General features: G+C 34.1%; 1 protein-coding gene and 1 long non-coding RNA gene across 2 annotated transcripts; both read left to right on the forward strand.

The window, feature by feature from the left end:
• The first annotated feature begins 16,028 nt into the window (after positions 1-16,028).
• LOC115877996 lies at positions 16,029-16,503 on the forward strand. Its single transcript, XR_004049454.1, has 2 exons — positions 16,029-16,364; positions 16,429-16,503. It is a non-coding gene; the product is annotated as an uncharacterized LOC115877996 (long non-coding RNA).
• A 49-nt stretch (positions 16,504-16,552) lies between these two features.
• On the forward strand, positions 16,553-19,684 carry LOC115877995. Its single transcript, XM_030894347.1, has 6 exons — positions 16,553-16,611; positions 16,683-17,016; positions 17,838-17,989; positions 18,091-18,283; positions 18,385-18,568; positions 18,618-19,684. Exons 1-6 carry the CDS (start codon positions 16,599-16,601, stop codon positions 18,789-18,791), a joined length of 1,050 nt encoding a protein of 349 aa, XP_030750207.1. The 5' UTR covers positions 16,553-16,598; the 3' UTR covers positions 18,792-19,684.
• The last annotated feature ends 4,590 nt before the right edge of the window (positions 19,685-24,274 follow it).

Below are 24,274 nucleotides of genomic sequence, written 5' to 3' on the forward strand. Positions count from 1 at the left end.
GAAGTTCTGTGATAAATTTTGTACGTGTTTTTGCCCTGAGTCTTTTTATGTTGAACAGACCGCCGTCATATCAGTATCTAATGCCCAATCCTCTCTCCTGCAGTTTGCTGTCCACTATAATGGAGAGCGCTGCCATGAATATGTTGAATAGGAGAGGCGCTAAGACACATCCCTGCCTAACTCCTGTATTTGTTAGGAATGGGTCTCTCAGTGATCCATGATGTGACACTCTTGACTTGTTGTTTTGGAGGCTTTTACACACTGTAAGAAATTTGTTGGGTACTCCGAACTTTTCCATAATTGCCCAAAGCGCATCTCTGTTCACAGAGTCGAAGGCTTTTGTTAGATCGATGAATGCAACATAAAGTTTAGACTCCTGCTCTTTTACTTTTTCCTGTAGTTGACGGATGGAAAATATGGAATCGACGGTGCCGCGGTTGGTACGAAAACCCCTTTGCGATTCTGGAAGGATTTTTTCTATATATGGGTGCAGGCGGTTTGACATTATTTTTGCAAGAATTTTTCCGCCGATAGCCAATAGCGAAATTCCCCGGTAATTTCCGCAGTCTGATGCACTTCCTTTGTTCTTAAATATATTCACTATATTCGCGTTGCGAAAATCGTGAGGTACCTCTCCGCTTTCCCATACGACATCAAAGAGAGCCTTAAGATGATCCATAATTTCTTTACTTGCACACTTATAGATTTCCGCCGGAATCGCGTCACAGCCAGCTGATTTGTTGCTGTTTTATGGAGGTCTTTATTTCTTGTTCTGTTATTGGGATGTCTAATACATCGAGGCTGTTATACTGAGGTATTGTGTTTAGTGCTTCCATATTGGGGTTGTTTTCTTGGTTAAGGATATGGCTGTAATGTTCTTTCCAGTGATTTCTGATTTGTTCTTCCTCTTTTAGAAGTTCGCCATTTTGAGCCATGATTGGGCAGCTTACCTTCTTAGTTGGACCGTATACTTCTTTTACAGCCTCGAAGAATTTACGATAATCGTGATGAGTGGCGTACTCTTGAATCTGATTCGCTTTTTGTGACCACCAGTTATCCTTTACTTGGCGCAGTTCTCTTCGAAGGGTGTTGTTGGCTGCTTTAAAGTTATCTACCAGTCTTGGATTAAGTGGATTTGCAGTGACGGCTTGATGTGCTCTATGCTTTTGTTCCAAAAAAGCCTGTATATGCTGTTGATTTTCGTCAAACCAGTCTGGTTGTTTCTTTTTGTTCGACTTTCCCAGTACTGCTTCGCTGGTTTTATGAATCGCATCCCTTAATTGTGTCCAGTCTTGTTCAGCTTCCAATATTGAGATTGAAGTTATCGGTGGAAGTGATTCTTTGATGGCTTCCCGGAGGGCGTCGGCGGTATTCTTGTTCTCTAGATCCCGTACGTTCAATCTGGTCATGTTGTTTTGCTTTTTACAGCGTGGATGTTTGGGTTTTAACTGGATTTTCATTTTTGAAATTAAAAGTCGGTGGTCAGTGCCGCATTCGGCATCTATTCTAGCTTTTGTGAGCCTAACATCTTTTAGATGCATCCTTCGAACGATTATGTGGTCCAATTGATGCCAGTGGCCTGATCTAGGATGTTTCCAGGTATCTTTAAACTTGTTCATCAACATGAACCACGTATTGGTGATGCAAAGATTATACTCTGCGCATGTTGTTAATAAGCGTTCACCATTGCTATTTGCGTTTTCCATTGTTTTCCCAATACGTCAGGCCATATTTCCTGTTGTTTGCCTACACGGGCATTAAAGTCACCTAGCAAGATGATTCGTTCGTGCTTTGGAATTCGTTGAAAGGCATTTTGTAATGCTTGGTAAAATTTATCCTTATCTTCAATTTTAGCGTCAAGGGTGGGAGCGTAGGCACTAATGTTGTTACGTAAGTTTTGTCTGATATGGGGTACCTTAGGGTCATAAGACGTTCGGAGACACCAATAGGTACTTCTGTTAACTTGGTGGCGATTTCGTTTTTGATCGCAATGCCTACACCATGAATTCTCCTGTGTGTTGCGGGGTGACCTTTCCAAAAGAAGGTGTAATGCTCCTCAGTGAGACTACCTTCATCTGCAAAGCGTGTTTCGCTTAGAGCGGCAACATCTATATTTAATCGGTGGAGTTCCTGTGAGACCAGTGCTGTTCTTCTCTCTGGTCGATTTGAATTTATCTTGTCCAGTAGAGTACGGACGTTCCACGCCGCGAACGTGAAACATTGATGTTTTTTGTTTCTCCGATGATACGCTCGAGTAGGCACCCCCGCCCGGAGATCCGATTGAGGGGGTATTTTACCTCCGGACGATAATTTTGTCCCACTCGAATGTTCCATCATTGCTGTGTGTAAGCTGCGTGAAAAGGTTTAACTGTGGCGGTTACGCTGCCGCACAGTTTTGGCTGCAACTGTAGCACGGGATGGCTATGGCACAGTGAGGACTGCGACGATAGTTCCCTTGTGCTACGTTCTCGGCCGGCTAGGTGTATTTTATTACTCCTTTTCCCCAGAAGATGGTAGGTCTGAGGGTTGTATAAGGTTATACCGCCTATACTCGGACGTCAGAGCCTCGTTTGTGTAAACAGGGTGCACCACGTGAAGGTGAGGTTGACTTTTGGGTAAGCTAGGCTATATGTATCGCTTCAATACCCCTTGCACCCCTACCCCCCCCTTGCACGCTACCTACTGCTCTTCATAGTCAACCAACTTTTGAAAGACAGAGAACGGCCTTCCACAATATAATGTAAAGCCGCTCACCGCTTTTCCGAAGGCGTTGGCTAATACACACGTTTACGTGATTGAGCGAGGACAACTGAAAGGAAAGTTTTCAAACGACAAGCTTCACTTGATGAACAACGTGGCGTAGCACTACACTAGAACAGACACTGCGCAAGAAAGGATTTTACGGAGAGTGCGGGGAGTAGTCGGGTGAGCACTTTCTAGAAAGCGAGGCTTTCTGTCGTGTTTTACCTTCGGAGGAGCAGAGCGGAGCTGTCGTCTATTCACCAAACCAGGTACCAAGCAACTGACGACTTTTGATTTTCTAACGGTACTGCTCTCGTCTACAGGAGCGGGGAAAGCAGCACACAGTAGGGACAACGGCGCAGGTATCGATCGATACGAACCAAGACTCTACTACTGGCTTTTAACAAAATAATTATTTTATAAATAAAAAGCTAATTAATTTAATCACTACAAATTAATAATCACAAAAATTAAGTAACATCGTTACAATTTTTTCGGTAATTAATTTCTACCAAAAGCGTTAAATAAAAAAAATCCTTATTAAATGATACGGATAGTAGGTATATCTTTTAAAATTTAATTACTCCAAATGGGAATAAAATCAAAGTATCAGAGTTATAAAGAAAATCATACTTTTCCATGACTCTTTATTCGACTTAATCCGTGGGCGGTCACAATGAAATATTATTTCTGAATTATTCCCTTGTTTCTTTTCGGGCGAACGGAAAATATCCCGACGAAAGGAAAATATCTGGCTGAAAGGCGATTACTTTGGCGGTTTTTGTTTCTGGCTTAGGCCGATGCTTTCAACTTTTATTTCTTTTGACAACATCGCTTTCAAAACGGGAAAGAGAGAGAATTACTTTTGGCCAATTTTCGGTTGGTTATTTTATGGTACTCGTATTTGTTTTAGAAGATTTACCTCTTTTAGTATGAATGCTGATTAGAACGGACTATTTAAATGCATTAGTAATTTTCAAATTAAGGTTAGATAATACCTATCTTCCTTTTTTCTCAACACGAAGGTTGGTGATTCAAATCACACACCGGAAAAATCTAGGGATATCATTTTATTAAAGTTAAAAATAAATGTTTTGAATAAACAACCACATATTTGTAGGCCGATTATTTCTACTTTGATTGAAACGAAGTAGTCACACTAGTTATTTCTAAATTTGGGATATTTGCAGAAGTGTTTGTGCATTTTTTATAAAATGTATAAAAAACACCTAGCATCAATTGTTCGAATTTAACCTGTACTGGCTATGTTTTATGATAACTGGCCAGAATTCATTCAATTAACTCTGTTTAATATTAAACGACATTATGGAGCGTAGACATCTTAATAGGGACGAAATGCTAAGGGCCATGGGTATGCTCGAAGCTGGAATGCGCCAAATCGACGTAGCTAGAGAACTAAATACAACGCAAAGTGTAATATCGCGATTAAGTGCACGCTACCGTGAAAGTGGTGATGTTGCTGAAAGGCACACAGGGCGAGATCGCATTACTACCCTTTAGCAAGATCATTTTTTACAATTAAATGCTCGACGCCGACCGACTCTTACAGCACCAGAGCTTAGTTTAATTCTCCAGGAAACACATAATGTAACCGTTAGTCCTGACACTGTTCGCAATAGATTAAGAGAGGTCAACTTAAGAAGCAGACGTCCCTGGAAAGCTCAACACTTAACGAAAGGAAATCGAGAGGTACGATATTTGTGGGCTCAAGATCATGTTCAGTGGTCGAATGAACAATGGGCCAATGTTCTCTTCACGGATGAGTCACGTTTTGGAATTCATCCGGATTCGAGAAGGCTTAGGGTATGGAGAGAACCGGGAAATCTTATTCGGTTGGATCATGTTCAGGAAGTGCACCCTTATCAAGGTGGAACAGTTATGGTCTGGGGAGGAATCCAGTTAGGCCGAAAAACCGATCTCGTTTCTCTTGAAAGGTTTCTAACAGGAATCACATATCGTGATTTAATTCTTGAGCCTGTCGTGTTACCATATGCCAATGATTTTGGGAGAAACTTCATTCTCATGCATGACAATGCACGGCCTCATACAGCCAGAGTGGTAAGTGAGTTCATCAATGCTCATCAATTAAACATCTTACCCTGGCCGGCACAATCTCCTGAATTTTGGATATGCCTCGTGAAACTCGTAGGGATCTGGTTCGGGCCGTGAATGCAGCGTGGCAGGCTGTATCTCAAGAAGAGATCGACAACCTGATCAGGAGTATGGAGAGACGATGTAGGGCTGTAATGAACAGTAGAGGAGACCATACCCTTTATTAAGTAAACATGGTTTTATCTTTTTTTTTAATTCACAGTTTAGAATAAAAAAAAATGTGTGTATTTTTTTGAGTTTAATAAAAATCAAGGTAAATTTGAAAAATTCGGTAAATTTCGCATTTTTATTTCCAATACGTCTTGTAAACTATTTGTTTATTTTAATTTTATTATGTCAGAAATGCAAATAATAAAATTACTGACGATGGCTGGATAAAATTGTAATATCCCTAGACTTTTCCGGTGTGTGTAGTTAGCATGGTTCTGGATACTTCAGTTTGAAAGATCGTAATTCATGGAGTATTCAAACGGTCTTCTGATATATATACCCAAGAGATCTGGCTTGTGCCAATAGGTTTTTTCACTTGAGTTTTGCATTCCGTTACCTGCATCAAAAATTCGTATATATCGCCTCTTATTACATAGTCTAGATAAGTCTTTTTCGATGTATTGCAGTATAAATAAATGCCTTTATTGTCAAAAAAATTTACAATTTGTAGACAACGGTAAAGTAAACAAACAAAAGAGATACAAACAAGAAGTATACAAATTACATTGTCAGTCTTATTGTATAAAATAAACATTTATAAATGTTTGCAATGTCAAAGAATAAAAAAATAAAAAAAAATATTCAAAAATATTTAGTAAGTTTATAGTAAATATAGTAATAGCAAATATTAGACCAGTGCTTACAAGATCAAATTCGATTATCAAAATATAAGTCATTTACGGCGTAGAAAGCCTTGTCTAGTAAATAAAATTTCAATGCTTTACGAAATGAAAAAAATGATGTTATGGATTTGATTTCAAATGGCAGGTGATTGTGCATTTTTTCGAGTTGTATAATATTGAACTTTTAACTAACTCTGAGCGTGAGGTAGGTAGATAAAGATCTTGCTCCGCGTTCCTGAGTGGATAAGTTTGAGATGGCCTTTCTTGAGAAGCTGATACATGTTTGCGTATTAGACAAACGGATTCAAATATAAATAAGGAAGGAAGAGTTAATATTTTTAATTTTTTAAAAAGTCCTGGCAATGAGTTCTGCTGTTTAGTCCCAGTTAATATCGAACAGCTCTCTTCTGGAGCTTGAAAATGCGGTCAAATTGAGTCGCACAACACGTACCGCAGAATGAAAGGGCATATCTGAGGTGCGACTCAAAAAGTGAATAATAATAAAAGTGCATAATAAGCCACTGACAAGTTAAGCCCCTTAGAAACAGATCTTAATACAAAACAGGCAGAGCTTAATTTTTTCGACAAAGCGTCGATATCCATGTCCCATTTTAGAGAATTGTCTACAACAAACCCTAAGAATTTTACAGATTTTACGTCAATGGTGGTGTTGTTAAGTACAAACGGCTGCAGCGAGTTTTTGTAGACAAAGCTTTAGTTTTAGAAATGTTGAGACTCAGGAGGTTCCAATCGCACGAAGATTTAATGGTGATTAAGTCATTTGATATAATCCTATAAAGTGCCGTGACGTCTTTGTTGCTCCAAGTGAAACTAGTGTTGTCCGCAAAAAGACATATTTTACTACTGATGTTTATGTTAGCAATGTCGTTAATACAAAAAAGAAACAAAATAGGGCCTAGTACTGAGCCTGGAGGTACACCACATTCTATTGGCTTGCTAGAAGACAACGTGGTATCCACCTCACAAGTTGACTTCTGTTGCTCCGACACGACTTAAGCTATTCGAGAGATGTTCTCCTGAACCCGAAATAAGAGTTCATTTTGTTTTCTCATAAGCCTGAGAACTTCTTGGATTATTACATATGATACCAATGATATGCTGAGAAATTTTGTGTACAAACACAATGTTTCCAAATTTCATTCTACACCAGGGTCAGTGTCCAACTTTCAGAACCATAGAGTAGAAATGAGAAAATATAACATTTAATATAGATAAAATCTAATGATATATATAATATACATAAATAGCAATTGTCAGTAGGAAGAAAGTTACAAAGGGTAAAACCTGTCACATAATAGTCATGAAAATGTATTATCCAAATTTTTACAGACACATTTTAATATTCGAAACACTGCTACACAACATTTTTCCAATATAAATAGAAGTTATTTTCGCGAGACTGCAAAATCTAAAAAAATACCTATTCCTTGTTTTTGTGTAAAAAGCAACGGCTCGTACAATATTAATGATCATATTCATATACCAAGAAAAAAATTCTCGCTGAACTCTTAATAAAGAAATATTTTCTTCCCGGGGACCCTGGGGTATTTTAAAACTTCCAAATGGCTAGAGGTCGCATTTTTTTTCTTTTTTAAGTGGACATGTGTCTTTATAAATGTCAATTAAAGGGGATCTTCAAAAAGTGGTACTTAACTAAGTTATGACGGGGAAGGAATATAAAGTAAGAATATATTAATAGTATACTAAGGGCTGGCAAAGGTTAGTCTTGGGTTGAGATTTCCGTATGTAAGAAGAGTACAATGCGTTTTATAATGTACTGAACAAAGAGAGGACAGTAAACACGTTGCCGAACGTATGAAATAAACCGAGAAACTGTGCACATCGCTAAGAGACGTGGAAGGGGATATAGCAGATTTGCCGCAGTTGACCGGTCGACCCAATCAATACCTCTGTCAGTACTTAAAGTTCTAGGGAAAGGTGTACGTCTTGCGTTCAGCTTCACGATTTAATTACGTCTCGTGATACTTGATTTGTTTATTTATTAACGAGTCGTTGTAATTCTCCCCATAGCTTGAATTTTTTTAAGCGCAAGCTTGAAACACTTGCATTTTTCTGAGTTCAAAAATCTAGTAGATATAATCTAATAATAGATTGTAGATTTTTCAAGAACTTTGTTAATATTTCTGCTGTATTTTCTTTGGAGACAGTATGTAAAAATCTTTATCAATAAAAAAATTACACGATTGCTGAAAATTGCTATGCTCTAAAAGTAAATGGATGGATTGTTTACAATTTTTGAATGGAAAAAACAACCTTATCGAAATTTACAATATGTAAACATATTGTAAAATATCCGATCTTGAAAATAAAAAAAAAAGTTTCAATATCTAAAGTGGTTCTTGAGTTATGGCCTGTTATGTGTTAAAAAGTTGAGTTTTAAATTATCACAATTACTGAGGTTTTCTCGTTATAAAAAAATGACACCCTAACGATATCCTTATAATTCCATTTCAGATGCTCAGAAACATGTCTAATGATTTTATCTAGTTATCTCTTGAAAAAAAAAGTCTTTTAAAAATAAGCGGTTTGCGACCGTGATTTTACTCTACTTGATAGGGAATCGGCTCTAAACTCTACTTGATAGGCGTATCGGCAACGCCGCAACAGCACCGTCGCTTGTCGCGTCGGTCCGTCCCATTTCTCTCACTCCGACTTAATAAGATTCCTATGCGATTTACTTCCACACATGTAAATTCCGACCCAAAAGTAACAGTTGCCAGCACGGTATATCGAATGGTGCACCTTCGTGGGAAACGTACGAAATTCCATGCAAATTTTAAGCTATCCAAATATTGGCTCCATTATTAATTTTACAGCTGTATAAATACTATCAGTTACTAAAGTGAGTATTATTTACTATCTGTGACTAAAGGTAGTCAAGTCGTAAATAGTTTTTTAATGATCTGCGTATGCTGAATACACATGCCAAATTTGAAAAATTTTAGACAAACCGATTTTAAGTAATTTAAGAAAAACTGCATCTATTATTAAATTAAAAAGAACAGGTAATAATGCAAAACCACTGAAATGCCAGTAATAAATACAATAAATTGTATTCTGTAAACGTTATTCACAGGGACTAAACAGCAGAACTCATTGTCAGGACTTTTTAAAAAATTAAAAATATTAACTCTTCCTTCCTTATTTATATTTGAATCCGTTTGCCTAATACGTAAGCATGTATCAGCTTCTCAAGAAACATCTCACACTTATCCACTCAGGAATGCGGAGCAAGATCTTTATCTACCTACCCCACGCTCAGAGTTAGTTAAAAGTTCAATATTATACAACTCAAAAAAAATGCACAATCACCTGCCATTTATTTCGCAAAGCATTGAAATCTTATTTACTAGACAAGGCTTTCTACGCCGTAAATGACTTATATTTTGATAATCGAATTTGATCTTGTAAACACTGGTCTAATGTTTGCTATTGCTATATTTACCAATGACATCGAAATAATTTATTAAAAATTATATAAGGATTCTATTGCCACTTAACTGCTAATATAGAAATTTAATTCTACGCTGTGTTTGTCATAATATGGATCAACCTGCTCTCACTACCGGTTTCTGGCCCTACTTCATCAACAGAGAGCTTGGGAGATCCCAAAATGACAATCACAGCGCAGAGATAGTTAATTCCGACTTGTCGGAAAGTATCGGTTAGATATTGTCCCCAACGGGGATAGCGGCCTGCGTGCAATGGTAGTACTTTCGTACCACCGAGACGCAACTATCGATAGTAAAGGATGGTAAAAAGGCAGGCAAGCCAAATTATAAAAATAGAAAACAAATTTCTTGCAGTAGAGGTATATAATAAATTTGTGGATCTCCCAAGCTCACCTGATGATGGAGTAGGGCTCTGAAACCGGTAGTGAGAGCAGGTTGATCCGCATTATACAAACACAGCGTAGAATTAAATTTCTATATTAGCAGTTAAGTGGCAAGAATCCTTATATAATTTTATTATATACCTCTACTGCAAGAAATTTGTTTTCTATTTTATAATTTGGCTTGCCTGAAAAAAAGTTTTTTTACCATCCTTTTACTATCGATAGTTGCGCCTCGGTGGTACGAAAGTACTACCATTGCAGGCAGGCCGCTATCTCCCGTTCGGGACTTAATATCTAACCGATACTTTCCGACAAGTCGGAATTAACTATCTCTGGGCTGTGGTTGTCATTTTGTGGATCTCCCAAGCTCACCTGATGATGGAGTAGGGCTCCGAAAACGGTAGTGAGAGCAGGTTGATCCGCATTATGACAAACACAGCGTAGAATTAAATTTCTATATTAGCAGTTAAGTGGCAAGAATCCTTATATAATTTTATTATATACCTCTACTGCAAGAATTTGTTTTCTATTTTAATAAATTTATTTAGAGGTCATTGATATTTACTATAAACTAACATTTTTGAATATTATTTGTATTTTTTTTTTATTCTTTGACATTGTAAACATTTGTAAATGTTTATTTTAAACAATAAGACTGACAATGTTATTTGTATAATGTTTTGTATTCTCTTTGTTTGTTTGTTTGTTTACCTTGTTTATTTACTTTGTTTGTTTAGTTTACCTTTGTCTACAAATTGTCAAATTTTTTAACAATAAAGGCATTTAATTATTTATTTATTTTCATTAATATTATTATATATATAATAATATATAAGGCATTTATTTTTAACCTATTTAATAACCTAACTATGTATTATAACGTAGTAGTGTAGATAGCAACAAATTACATTTGACAATGATAAAATCATAGGTTGACAACTTAAGGTATGTTGACATTTGACTGGTCTCTTGCATTGTTACCTGTTCAGTTTTAATTTAAAAATAGATGCAGTTTTTCTTAAATTACTTAAAATCGGCTTGTACAAAAGTATTTAAATTTGGTACTGTGTGCTTAGGCAGACCTTTGAAAATGTTTACGACTTAGCTTTAGAATTAATAGAGGAGCTAATATTCGGACAGTCCAAAATTTACATGGTATTTTCTATAACGGCAGTGCACCACCCGGTATAGTATAATTAAATATCAGTTGAGTTATATTCTAAAGTTTTGATTTGAATGTAGAACTATATTACAACTACATACGATTTGAATTTTAGATAAGCCAATGAGCTTAACTTGATTTATTTTCCCCAATTTTCAGTTTTTCTTAAATTATTTCAAATCCGCAGGTCCAAAATTGTTCAAATTTGGCAAATGTATACAGGGTGTTTCAAAACAAATGCAAAAAACTTCAGGGGGTGATTCCTTGTTCAATATAAAGGGTAGTTTGCTTCATAAACGTTGGGTCAAAAGTCAACCATTAGGGAGATATTGCGGTACAAAGATGGCGGAAAAATAATGTTTTTATTTTTTATCTTGAAAACGAAAAGAGATAGAATAATAAAATTTTATGGAAGCATTACTGTTATGAAAACACACTTTCTGGTAATTTTTTCACTTTTTTAAAATGAGTCGAAGGGGTTGAAATAAACTACCCCTATCATTCTTGTTAACGAAATTTAAAGAAAAATCTTATGAAACACATGCAAAAAAATTAATTTGGATAGTTTAGTTTGTTTAGAAACTTTTTTATCTCTTGTATTTCTTTGATAAAACTCACCGATTTGAAATTAAAAAATAAAATGTAAAGCATTACATGTCAGGCCAAAAAACATTTTCTGATAAAGAATCTAGTGGGCTGCTGTAATTTTTTTAGGAAAAAATCTAGTCGGCCGCTGTTACTTTTTAGGATGTTCCTAATATTATTTTATTTGACATTACTCTACTGCAATACGTTATTTTCTAGATGATTATTATTATCGTTATTATCACTAGATTCTTAATCTAAAAATGTTTTTTGTCCTGACATGTAATGCTTTACATTTTATTTTTTAATTTCCAATCGGTGAGTTTTATCAAAAAAACACAAGAGGTAAAAAAGTTTCTAAACAAACTTAACTATCCAAATTAAAACATTTGCATGTGTTTGATAAGATTTTTCTTTAAATTTCGTTAACAAGAATGATAGGGGTAGTTTATTTCAACCCCTTCCACTCATTTTAAAAAAGTAAAAAAAATTACCTGAAAGTGTGTTTTCCTAACAGTAATGCTTCCATAAAATTTCATTAGTCTATCTCTTTACGTTTTCAAGATAAAAAATAAAAACATTATTTTTCCGCCATCTTTGTACCGCGATATCTCCCTAATGGTTGACTTTTGACCCAACGTTTATAAAGCAAACTACCCTTTATTTTGAACAAGGAACCACCCCCTAAAGTTTTTCGCATTTGTTTTGAAACACCCTGTATATTTTTGCCACTTAGCTGTAAAATTAATAGAGGAGGCAATAGTTAGACAGTTCAAAATTTGCATGGGAGTACCTATATTTCCAAATGTAAAACTTGGAAAATAAGTTGGTTATAATAATGGTTTTATAATTCGGAAACTCTCTATTTATTTATCTAGTAATGCTAAAACACTCTATTTTAAAGTCGATTAGAGAAAATAGTATGATTCATTGGCAAGTAATGTAAACATTTACGATCCGGTAAAATTGTGATGTAAGAGGAGGCTTAGCTTGCCTACGGCGGTTCAGTAGTAGACTGGCCAGCCGGCTGTTGTGTTGTGTTTTGTCATAGAGCTGATATTTGGGGGTTGAGAGTCTTTTGACTATAAACGTTGCAAGTACTGTAAGGCAACGGGTCGTTTGACCGGAAGAAAACCTCTGGTGACGTCTTTCCTTCGAGGTTGGTCTGGAGAGTTTGAGGTCTCCCTTGTCTTGTCGATTGACACGATGCGGCGTTGGGGTAGAGAGACTAGTGAGGTACCCCAATTAGCTTATTCGATTGGGATGCGAATCTGTTTAGCGGCAGAGTTGCGTCCGGGAGAAGCCCCTATACTATTTCAAGTGACACTAGCTAGTTGTTGAAGATTATTAACCAATATATAACCGAATGATATTTGAATTAGATGGAAAATATGGAATGGGATATATTGAATAGAATATATCAGTGACTAGGGGGCGGAGTACCCCCGGGTGAGTCTTACTATTTAACTATCAATTTTATCCAGACCAGTAAATGTTTGTTTTGTTATTTTCATGTACAATGAGAGAGTGCTTGCCAATGACCAACTAAATGGATATTTGAAGTGAATTTGCATTGTGAGACCCGGTTGAGTAAGCCCCAGAAAATAGCGATTTTACACAACGAAGATGCACCACTCGGTATAATAATCCTAGCCGATGTATGATATTGCAGTCAATAGTACATACAGGGTTGCTTTTACGTATGGAAACCGTTGATTATTAGGTAAAATATAGGAGGTACTGCAAAAAGTTAAATACAAAAGTTATAGGATTTTTAAATATCTATTAGCGAGTAATAAATTTAAGTATACAGGGTCGTTCATAAAGTCGTGGCATATCAAAGTTTTTTTTTAAATAGGACCCCCTATATATTATTATATATTTCAATTCTTCCTTTAATTCAAAGCAAAAATCGAAATATACCCAATGTACTTCAAACCAACCGTTTTAGAGTTATTGACTTTTGAAAATATCACTTAAACAATTCGATTTAATTAATTTCGATGTGTTTGGTTTGATTTAATGATGCCATTCTGCCGAAACTGTGATACTATTGAAATGGGGTTTTAAATTCCTGTTAGCTACTAGTAAATTTAAGTATACAGGGTCGGTCATTAATTTGTGTCACATCAAACTTTGTTTTTTTTTCAAATGGAACCTCCTGTATATTATTGTATATTTCAATTCTTCCGTCAACTTTAAGCACTAGTTGTAAAATACAATGTACAGGGTGTCCCATTTTGGTTGAAATCATACGGTATCTCCGTTATTAGTGAAGATAGAAGGGTGCGGTTTGCACAAACCTATCTCACTTTTTTGTCAAACCGAAGGTGCCGTAAACAAAATTTTCATAGCCCTCTTCGTTTCCGAGCTACAGGGTCTTTTTGAAAATTTTGCAATTTGGGACACCTCCTGTATCTCTGTTATTGTTAAAGCTATCGAGAAGGCAAAAACTGTTTATTGTAGAGCTTTTTACGTAGAATACAGTGGCGTAGTCTGTTTTTCTACCAAAAAAATATTTTTGAAAATATGAACTAAAGTTATGTTTTTTTAAATGGAACACCCTGTATATTTATAAATCATATGATCTGTCTTGCCATAAGCTTCTCAAAAATATATATCACTCTATATTTATTTTCACTATTTACTGCAATATTTAAAAGTTTTTATTAAAAGATCATATTTATTAGTAGGCCATGATTGATAATAAAAGAAACTAAAGAATTATTAAAAGTATACTGCTATCTGTCTCTTGTTTTATTTTGGGAGCCGCTAATAAATTCTTTATATATTAGGGAAACTTAACTCTCTACCGCTATTTGTAAATCTTGGAATACGTGTATACGTAAGAATAATCTATCGTATCGGAAATTTTAGATATTCCTTTAGCTAATTTACGTGAAATATACTTTCAGCAAGATGGGGAACATTCCCCCTCATAACTATGGAAATATTAGAATACTGTTAAATTATTATTTTTCAAATCAATGAATTGGAACCAATGAACGCATATTGATAGCCTCCTCGATTCCCGGATTTCGCCGTTCTCGATTTCTGATTTTGGGGATTTTTGAAATACGAAATATATCGTGGGCACTACAACAATGTCGAACACCTGAAAAATGCTTTAATAATTCAAGATTTAGATATTTGCAAACCCATCCCGTTATAAAAAAAAGAAAAATATATTCACAGTTTCAGTGGTAACAGTTCTTTCAAAAGTGAAATATATCAATCCCAAATAAATTTTAATATGTGTATGACTATTTTAGTAAATACCATTTTGATTTTTTGTTATTTATCACGGCCTACTAATAAGAAAATGATATATTTTAAATATTGCAATAAATAGTGAAAATAAATATAGAGTGATATATATTTTTGAGAAGCTCGTAGCAAGACAGATCATATGATTTATAAATATACAGGGTGTTCCTGAAAAAACATAACTTTAGTTCATATTTTCAAAAATATTTTTTTGGGAGAAAAACAGACTACGCCACTGTATTCTACGTAAAAAGTTCTACAATAAGCAGTTTTCGCCTTCTCGATACCTTTAACAATAACAGAGATACAGGGGGTGTCCCAAATTGCAAAATTTTCGAAAAGACCCTGTAGCTCAGAAATGAAGAGGGCTATGAAAATTTTGTTTGCAGCATCTTCCGTTTGACGAAAAAGTGGGACAGGTTTGTGCAAACCGCACCCTTCTATCTTCACTAATAACGGAGATACCCTATGATTTCAACCAAAATGGGACACACTGTACATACATTGAAGAATTGAAATGTTAAACGAAAATTTTGTAATTTCCAGACTTGATATACTCTCATTTTATACATCTATAAATTCTAACTTGAGAACTAATGTCAAATATTATTAAGTATCACAGTTTCGGCAGAATGGCATCGTTAAATAAAACTGAACATATGGAAATTAATTAAATCAAATTGTTTAATTGATATTTTCAAAAGTCAATAACTCGGATTGTTGGTTTGCGGTACATTGTGTGTATTTCGATTTTTGCTTAAAATTGAACAAAGAACCGAAATATGCAATAATCTAGGGGGGATTCCATTTAAAAAAAATAAAACTTTGATGTGCCACGACTTTATGACCGACCCTGTATACTTAAATTTATTACTAGTAAATAGATATTTTTAAACCCTATAACTTTTATATTTAACTTTTTGCGGTGCCTCCTATATTTTACCTAATAATCGATCGTTTCCATACATAACAGCGACCCTGTTATATATGAAAGCTACTATTTATATACTTTACTGAAAGAGCTAAGTAAAAAGATATAAATAAACCATCTTTGAAAATTAAATATTTGTTTATTTTATAGAAATCACAAAATTGCCCCTATAAAATTTATTGCTAATTTGAATTATAATTTCATTTAAACATAACTCAATATTGATTTAATTAATTTATTCAGAATTATTTTGTAAAAACTTATTTATAATAACATTTGAATATTAAAACCACATTAATGTAATTACTGTTCAATTCGTGAGGTTTGGAACTTTCGTCACAGATTGTCATTCTCTCTCTTATCCATGTTTATCACATGAAATGGAAATTTTGTGTCAAAAACGTAAGTCCATTATATTGATTACATCGTACGATTATTTTATTCTTTTTATATACTGATCACATGCTGATCACTATTATTACGGATAAAATATTTATGTCCTTGTCCGATAAGCACGAATAGAAAAGGACAAACATCGTGTTTGTATTACCCGCCGAAATTGAACAATACGGAACGCCGACTGTCAAAGTTGTCGTTAAATTTTAACGGCTCCGATAGTTTCTTGTAAATTTTTCAAAGAGGATTTTTATCACTTTTTGATATTTTTGTGGGAGATTTTCTGTGTTTACTGAGTTATTTGTGATTTAATTTGTGTTTAAAATGCCGTCCCGTTTTAGTGAAAACGAACAACGGCTCATATTAAAAGTTATCCAGTATTTCAAACTCGAAAAAAATGCTGGAAAACCCCTTTTGCCTGTGTCGGCTGTTTACGATGTAATTGGACAACTATCAAGTTAATATTTTTTAACTAAATCGAAAATATTCACGTGTTTTATAGAGAGCATCGGAGGCTTTAGGAATTTCACGCACGACTGTGCAAAGAATCAGTTCTAGAGGAATCGTGAAAGATGAAGAACAAAAAGCAGCAACAAGTCACAGAATTGCTTTGTCCCGTGGATTCCTGCTTATAAGATACATGAACATACAATTAGAACACGTATTTATTCAATGTATGCTGCAGGTAGGCTACAATAAATTTATTATTGTTTAATATTATATGTATCTAATTTTTCACTGTATGGGATTATATAGGGGAACATATTACATTACAAACTTTGCAAGCAAACCTTCAAAACATTGATGATGTTCAGTTGTCTCTGACTATGTTGGGGAAAGGACTTAAATATTTGCAGTTTAGATGGCAAAGTTGCAAGCATTCTAACAGGAAGTATTTAATGGAGCAGCCATATATTGCACAGAAGAGACTGCAATTTTTACGACAATATAAAGAAAATCAAATCTCTGATTGTTCTTTCAGACCAGTATTTCTTGATGAAACCTGGATTTACAGTAAGGGTGGATTTAGAAAGAGCTGGCAAGATGGCAGTCTACAAACAGTTCGTAAAACATCTGGAGAAGGAGTAAGGTACATGTTTTTTACATATTCATTGGTTCACTTATAGGTCAGTTAGAAGGGAACAAATAGAGATACAAACAATAATATATGATAACTGTTAAGTTGTTTCTAGTAAGTAACATATGAGCCATGCACTGCACAACTCAGTTAACTCCACTTTTAAAAATTTTTAAATTTAAGTGTAAAACCAATTGTAATATTCAAACAGTTTTCCAAAAAATAGACAAATAGACAAATAATAACCTCTGATGTTTGGAAAATGTTAAGTTATTAATATACCAACTGGATTTACACTTAAATTTAAAAATTTTCAAAATGTATTGTTCATCACTTAGACAAGGAAAGGGGGGGACGGGCATTACCAGTAGAAATTTTGTGATGGAAAATCGCTAGGCTCCATGCCAAGGCCGTTTGTGAAAAGTGATTCCTAGTTCTTTCTCTCATTACAGATCTTAGAATTGTAAGCACAACAAAACACCATACTTAAATAATAATTATTTCAAGTCTTTAAAAAGCTTTTTACAGCACAAAATACAAAAAAACACACAATTTTTAGGAGCCAATCACAAAATTTGATATTGGCCGTAGATGTCGATTACGCGTCCCCTCTCTTTGCTTGTCTAAGGTGCATGAGCAGTAAACAGCTGATATAACGATAATGTTTCTAACCTAAAGAGTGAATGCAAAGAAAAACATAAAACGTTACATCTGCATAGCAACAAGTGTGCACCAATAAATGCATGGGATTATATCGATTACATTGTAGTTTAACTGTAAAGAAATGTACCTTGTACTTCATTTTTGGGTATGTATGATAGTGATTTTTTAAGGTATATTGTATTGCATGCTGGGTCAGAAGATGGATTTGTGGAGAATGCTAGCTTAGTTTTCAAATCAGGCACTAAATCGGGTGACTACCATGATTCAATGAACTCGGCAAATTTTGAAAAGTGGCTTGAAGAACAATTAATTCCAAATTTAGGTGATAATTCACAATAAGCTCTTAGGAATTATATTATGATTTTTTTTAAAATTATATTATGTTTAATGGGAAAATCTAATATTGTGTAATCTAAAATTTAGATGAACCATCTCTGATTATAATGGATAATGCTCCATACCACAGTACCCTTTTCGAGAGAACTCCAAATCAGAGTTGGAGTAAGGAATCCCTGATTAATTTCTTGCAAGAAAAGGGAATCCAATCACCACCTCTGGCAATGAAAGATCAGGTTTGGAATATTGTCAAGCAGAATGTTGCACCTAAGAAATACAAGTAAGTCAACAAACAGTCTTATTACTTTGACATGAATGCAATTGTATATGCGATATGTTGATTTAACATTATAACTTTATTCCATTGCATTTATTTGGCAGACTGGACGAATTAGCCAATGAGAAAGGACATCGTGTGTTGAGACTTCCTCCATATCATTGTCAGTACAATCCCATCGAAATGGTATGGTCAGAATGCAAGCGCTACTATGATGCCAAGATTAGTGCCATTCATCCTGTTACAAGTGATGCAGTATTAGGTCTTTGGAAAGAAGCACTTGAGAAGGTAGATTACATGTGGTTTAGATTATTTTATATTAAAAGTTTTATTTTAGGTTACACCAGAGAAATGGAAGAATTATATCAGACATACCAATAGCATAATCGATAAAGCCTGGGCCCAAGAACAACTGATTGATGCCTCCGATATTCTACCTGTAATTATCGACACGAATGATTCCGATTCAGATGAGGACAATTATTTAACTGAGGGAGAAGAAAGTGTGTAGTGTTTAGTGTCTAGTATTATTTTTCATACATATTGTTTTATGTTGTACAGTGTGAGTCAGTGACAGAGTAAAGAGTAAATTTAATTAGTAAATTAATTTTAAATATAGAGGGGACTCCAAAAAGTGAGGCAGATATATATTATAAATAATGTTATATACCTAGAACTAATAGTTTTCTTAATATTTATTTAAAAAAATGTGTTATGCCAGCACCGACATGGTAGTGGCATTGTGTAAAAACTTTTCTATGCTAATCACTGGTATGAAAGTATTTACATATTGCCACTACCATGCCAGTGCTGGCATACCAGTTAAATTGGCGATAGCTACAGTATATAATAAATCAACAATCAATCTTTATATACAAAGGTTATAGAATTTTGGGCAGAATCTAAATATAAAATAAAAAATTATTGTATTGGGTGTTACATTAAAAAAATATTATATCTGCCACACTTTTTGGAGTCCCCTCTTATTTAAAATTAATTTTAAATTGTGTACCTGATAGTACAGGATCAGGTTGCAGGATTATTAAGCTCATAATGTAATTAAAATATAATTTTTATATATATTTGTGAATAGGGTAATACACTTTCAACGGGATGCCAATCAAAAAGTGGCCACAAATAGGGGTTGCCACAGTTCGAAGTCGTTCCTACTACTTTATCCGGGTCCGGCAACAGTGAGTCAGGCATATGATGCTCCTATAATAAAAAAATTGTATGAATGCAAACTGAAAGTATGTATTAGGAAGTATTTCATGAAAATATTTTAACTTCTACAGGGTGGGTCAAAAAAGTAAGCGAATCGGAATGATGTTTTTAAATGGAACACCACATATATTATTGCATTTTTGGCTTCTTTTCTGATCACTTTACATAATCCTAAGATATTATTAAATATGTTTTATTAGTTTCAGAGCTATTAGGTACTAAATAAATAAATAAAAATACTTCAGCCTTTTATAACACAAATGTTAAAAATACTTTTTTAAAAATACAAGGAATGTCGGTACTACTTTGCTATAAATATCGTAATCTTAAACCATACAGGGTGTTCAAAATCCTATGCTAAACTTTCTAAAATATAAAGTAGTTGTTCTTCCTTTTTTAATGGAACACTCTGTATATTATGTGTTGTTGATGAGGAATTAAAAATGCACATTTTTTGTATTTAAAGTATTTAAAAATCTTTAGCGGTTCTATTTAAAATAAAGCAAAGAAAAACTGTTTTATATTTTAGAAAGTTTGGCATAGAATTTTTAACACCCTGTATGATTTAAGATTACGATATTTATAGCAAATTAAGTAAAGAATAAATATAGTAAACACCTAATATAGTTTTGATTTCAGGACATTTCTTGTATTTAAAAAAAGAAAGGCTGAAATATTTTTTTTATTTATTTAGTAATTGTTCTGAAACTAACAAAACATATTTAATAATATCTTAGGATTATGTAAAGTGATCAGAAAGGAAGCCAAAAATGCAATAAAAATAATCCCAATTCACTCAATTTTTGAGCCACCCCCGTAGAAGTTAAACTATTTTCGACAAATACATCCTAATATATACTTTCAGTTTGCACTCATATAACATTCCTAAGTTGCGGCCACTTTTCATTGGCCCCTGTTAAAAGTGTATTCACCTATTCATAAATATATTTAAAAATTAGGATTTGATTATCTACATGATGAACGTAATAATCCTGCAGCCAATCTTAGACTATGATCATTCTCTAAAATTATTCAATTTAATTTTTTTTGTTAGTCTTGAAACAAATAAGATAATGGACTTTATCGTTGACACACCCTGTATCTTAAGATTTATATATTAATATAATATATATTTACTATAATGTCTAGTGGTATATTTTTGTACTGTATATATTATGTTATGTATTATGGAGCCATATTCTTGTATTGTCTGTTGTATTTTTTTTGTACTTATCAGGTTTTATTGTACATTTGGGAATTTTTTCAGAAATATATAATTCTATATTCTGTTTTTTCCCATTTCCAAGAGTTTTTTTTGCACATCCCGAATATCTGGCTGACATTATGTTATATTGCCAACGCATCTATTTTTTGATCTTAGCTTTTATCTTCACTACACTTTATCTAAATACAGTAAACATAATTTTAATATGTAGTGTTTCAAATTTTAGTAGAATCTAATTTTTAGACATAGAATAAATTTTTAGTAGAATGATTGTAAAGAACAATGATGAACATGATTTTTAATCATTTCTATTATTATTAACTATTAACTTATTAATACTTTTCTTGTGGTTCTAGAAAACTTTTTCAGAATAAATTTGTAGTTCTTTTCATAAAATTAATATTTTTTTATTTATAAACTAAAATAAATATTTACAGCTTACATTGTAGATATAGTGCAAAAGCCAAATTTAACGTTAACGGTGTAACGCTAACATGAATACAATAGCTCCCTACTAATAGCGATAGCACCTTAAATGTTTACATCTATGGATCAACTCAGGAAATACGTGAAAACCAATATGGCGCCGAAAAAGATGACGAAAGTGCCTAAGTTCCCGAATTGAAATATATATTAATTTAGGAAATAGGTATGTAATCTACTTTTCATAAAAAAAAATCTTATGTGCTGTATTTGTTTAAATGGTGCGATACCTTTTTTTAATTACTCTTTATTGACATAAACTAATCAGTTTATCGATCTTACTACAGTACGTCGATTCGTTTTGTACCTACTTGGCATTCGCAAGGGGGGAAACGAAAGTATCTATTGGGAAGAAATCCACGGGAGTGCTATAAATATTTTAGATAATTCAAGTCATCAAGCAATACTACTCTTATATTAATCAGTTAATGCCTTAAACAAACATATCATATACAATTTAATATACTAATTCATTATAATAAAATAAAATCATAAAAATATTGTAATTCTATTTCTGCAGTTTAAGTGAAAAGTTTTGTTCCTAAATATCTACTATAGATGTTGGCATTCATTGAATATTTGCGCAACCCGATACATTCATTATTTTTAAAATAAAGTTTGACTATTTCCACTTTTTATGCAAGTGAGTACACCATAATTATTAAAAAGTTTAACGATATTGAGAAGAACTTCAACGCACAAGTCACAGAACAGCTATCTAGCAACTACCGCACCTGATCTTTCAACCTTGTGGCAAGTGATAAAATACGTAAACATCTAGAAATAATAAGAAAAAGCAGCAAATTGGTCGAAGGAATTTATCCTGACCATTTACTCTGATAAATGTTTAAATAAACTTTTCATCCTTCATATTTTCTCAATGACTCGACCGATTTTCAAAAACGAAACGGGAAAGTATAGAGAATAGAAAGCCCTTTTCATTGCGGTACCACTTGACACCCCTTCCCATTTGAAAAAAATTGGGGGATGACACTCCCGCTTAGAGGGTTGAAGATTTTGCAATCATTTTTGGGGCAAAAGTTGTCCCCCTCACAAACAAAATTGACGTGATTTTAAATTTTCTAAAAAAAAAATTACCCATGCCTTGCGGAACGTTTTCGATCGGCCACCGTGTATAATAAACGCGTGTTGAAATATTAATTCTGTGGAATGTGGAATATATATCAATATAACACAAAACGAGATGTAATTAACGAAATATCATCGTAACAACAGCTATTTTAGAAACGTCTAGGTTTACTTATTTCACTGAGATTTATGAAAAAAAATTCCTTTGCCTCCGATACAGATACCGCCACGTTTTGGAAATAGCTCAAAACAAAACAAAACTGAACGAGGCGACAAAAATGCCAAAAAAATCCCCCCTCGCTCTCCTTACGTGTAGTTTTCAGGCGCTTTTAAGAATCGAAAGTTCATGGCAAAGTGAAGTTGTTCAAGACAACTAGAAATATATTATGGAAAAATTGGAAGAAAGAAACGCTTACTCAGCATATAAAAGACCATACCATCATATGGTATACTGATGCTTCCAAAACCAAAGCAGAGTCAGGGATAGGAGTATTTGGGCCGAAAACTAAATACTCCAAACCAATGGGCACCTACCCCAGTATCCTTCAGACATAAATTTGCGCTATCGAAAGATGCATACAATTTATCTTAGATAGGAACTATCGAAAACAGGAAATTGCCATCCTATCCGATAGTCAAGCAACTTGACGCGATCAACTCAGTAACCATCAATTCGAAGTTGGTCAAAGAATGCCTAGAGAAGCTCAACAAATTGGGCAAAGAAAATAAAGTCCTCCTACTCTGGGTGCCTGCTCACCAAGGGATAGAAGGCAATGAAAAAGCAAATTATCTAGCTAGAAAAGGAGCGAACACTCCACTAACCGGACCAGAACCGTTCTGTTTTCCAAACGGGAACCAACTGAAAGCGGAACTGAAGAATCTGGAAGACTCCATCCGTAACTTGGAATGGGTGTCCTCCAACGGTCTAAGACACTCGAAAAAGTTCCTCAGAACTTATGACCGAGAAAAATTAAAGGTTTTCCTTGATTTAAGTAAAAACATTCTTCGGATTGTCACGGGGTTTCTAACAGGACACTGTCTCCTCAACGAACACCTCAGTAGGCTGAAACTGAGAAACAACGGCGAATGCAGATGTTGTGGGGAAAATGGGGAAACACCAGAACACCTTATCACTGAGTGCGCCGAGACGACGACCATTCGTGCCATGAACCTTGGTGCGTCTGATGTCGAGGATGGAGAGCTGGCCTCTGTGGAGCCGTCTCAGATACTTGCTTTTGTTAAAGCCCTGAGACTGTATGATGAGTTATAGCTCGTTATAACTCAAGAAAGGGGAACACACAATAGATCTATAAGGTCGCGGTGATTAACCCCCCCCCCCCCTAAACATTCTACATTCTATAGTATAAGATTATAGTAAATGACTATTTTTATACTTTCTATTTTTACAGACAGAATATACTTTCTATACCAATGTTGTGTATTTATTTTCAATCCATCTTCATAAGAAGAAAACATTCTTTTATTTTCTCGTAAACATGTCTCGAATAAAAATCCCAACAATAGCTTATTATTACGTATCTGTATCGACATACAAAGGCAACGTATTTCTCAGTTTCGATATGTTTACAAATAAAAGTTCATTTCGACTCAAATTGAAACAGATGGAGTTCAAGATGTGTCATGTAGTTCGTAATGTATTCAAATGACATGTGTATACAGAGTTTGTCATTGTGCTTTATAAATCAAGTAAATATACATTTTTAGTTTTCAAAATAAAACGTAAATATTTAAACGGAGTAATAACTGGAAAAACAAAATCTTTTTAATAGCTTAAAAATGAAGAAATAAATCGAATGCTTTGATGAAAAGAGAGTAAAGCTACTAGTTTCTTTATAATGATGATATAATACCTAAATCGCTTCTATCATCATCATTATCATCATCTTCATTCCAAATTATTCAAAAATTTCTTATTATGGTTCATCACTTTCCTTGTAATTAGGCCACATATT

Source organism: Sitophilus oryzae, unplaced genomic scaffold (genome assembly GCF_002938485.1).
Source record: "Sitophilus oryzae breed Bouriz unplaced genomic scaffold, Soryzae_2.0 scaffold_149_pilon_pilon, whole genome shotgun sequence".
Classification (NCBI taxonomy): Eukaryota; Metazoa; Arthropoda; class Insecta; order Coleoptera; family Curculionidae; genus Sitophilus; species Sitophilus oryzae.

Coding starts and splice junctions, on each gene's coding strand:
- LOC115877995 (XM_030894347.1), top strand. Junction 17,990..18,090: donor ACAATTAATTCCAAATTTAG/GTGATAATTCAC, acceptor TCTAAAATTTAG/ATGAACCATCTCTGATTATA. Junction 18,569..18,617: donor GGAAAGAAGCACTTGAGAAG/GTAGATTACATG, acceptor GTTTTATTTTAG/GTTACACCAGAGAAATGGAA.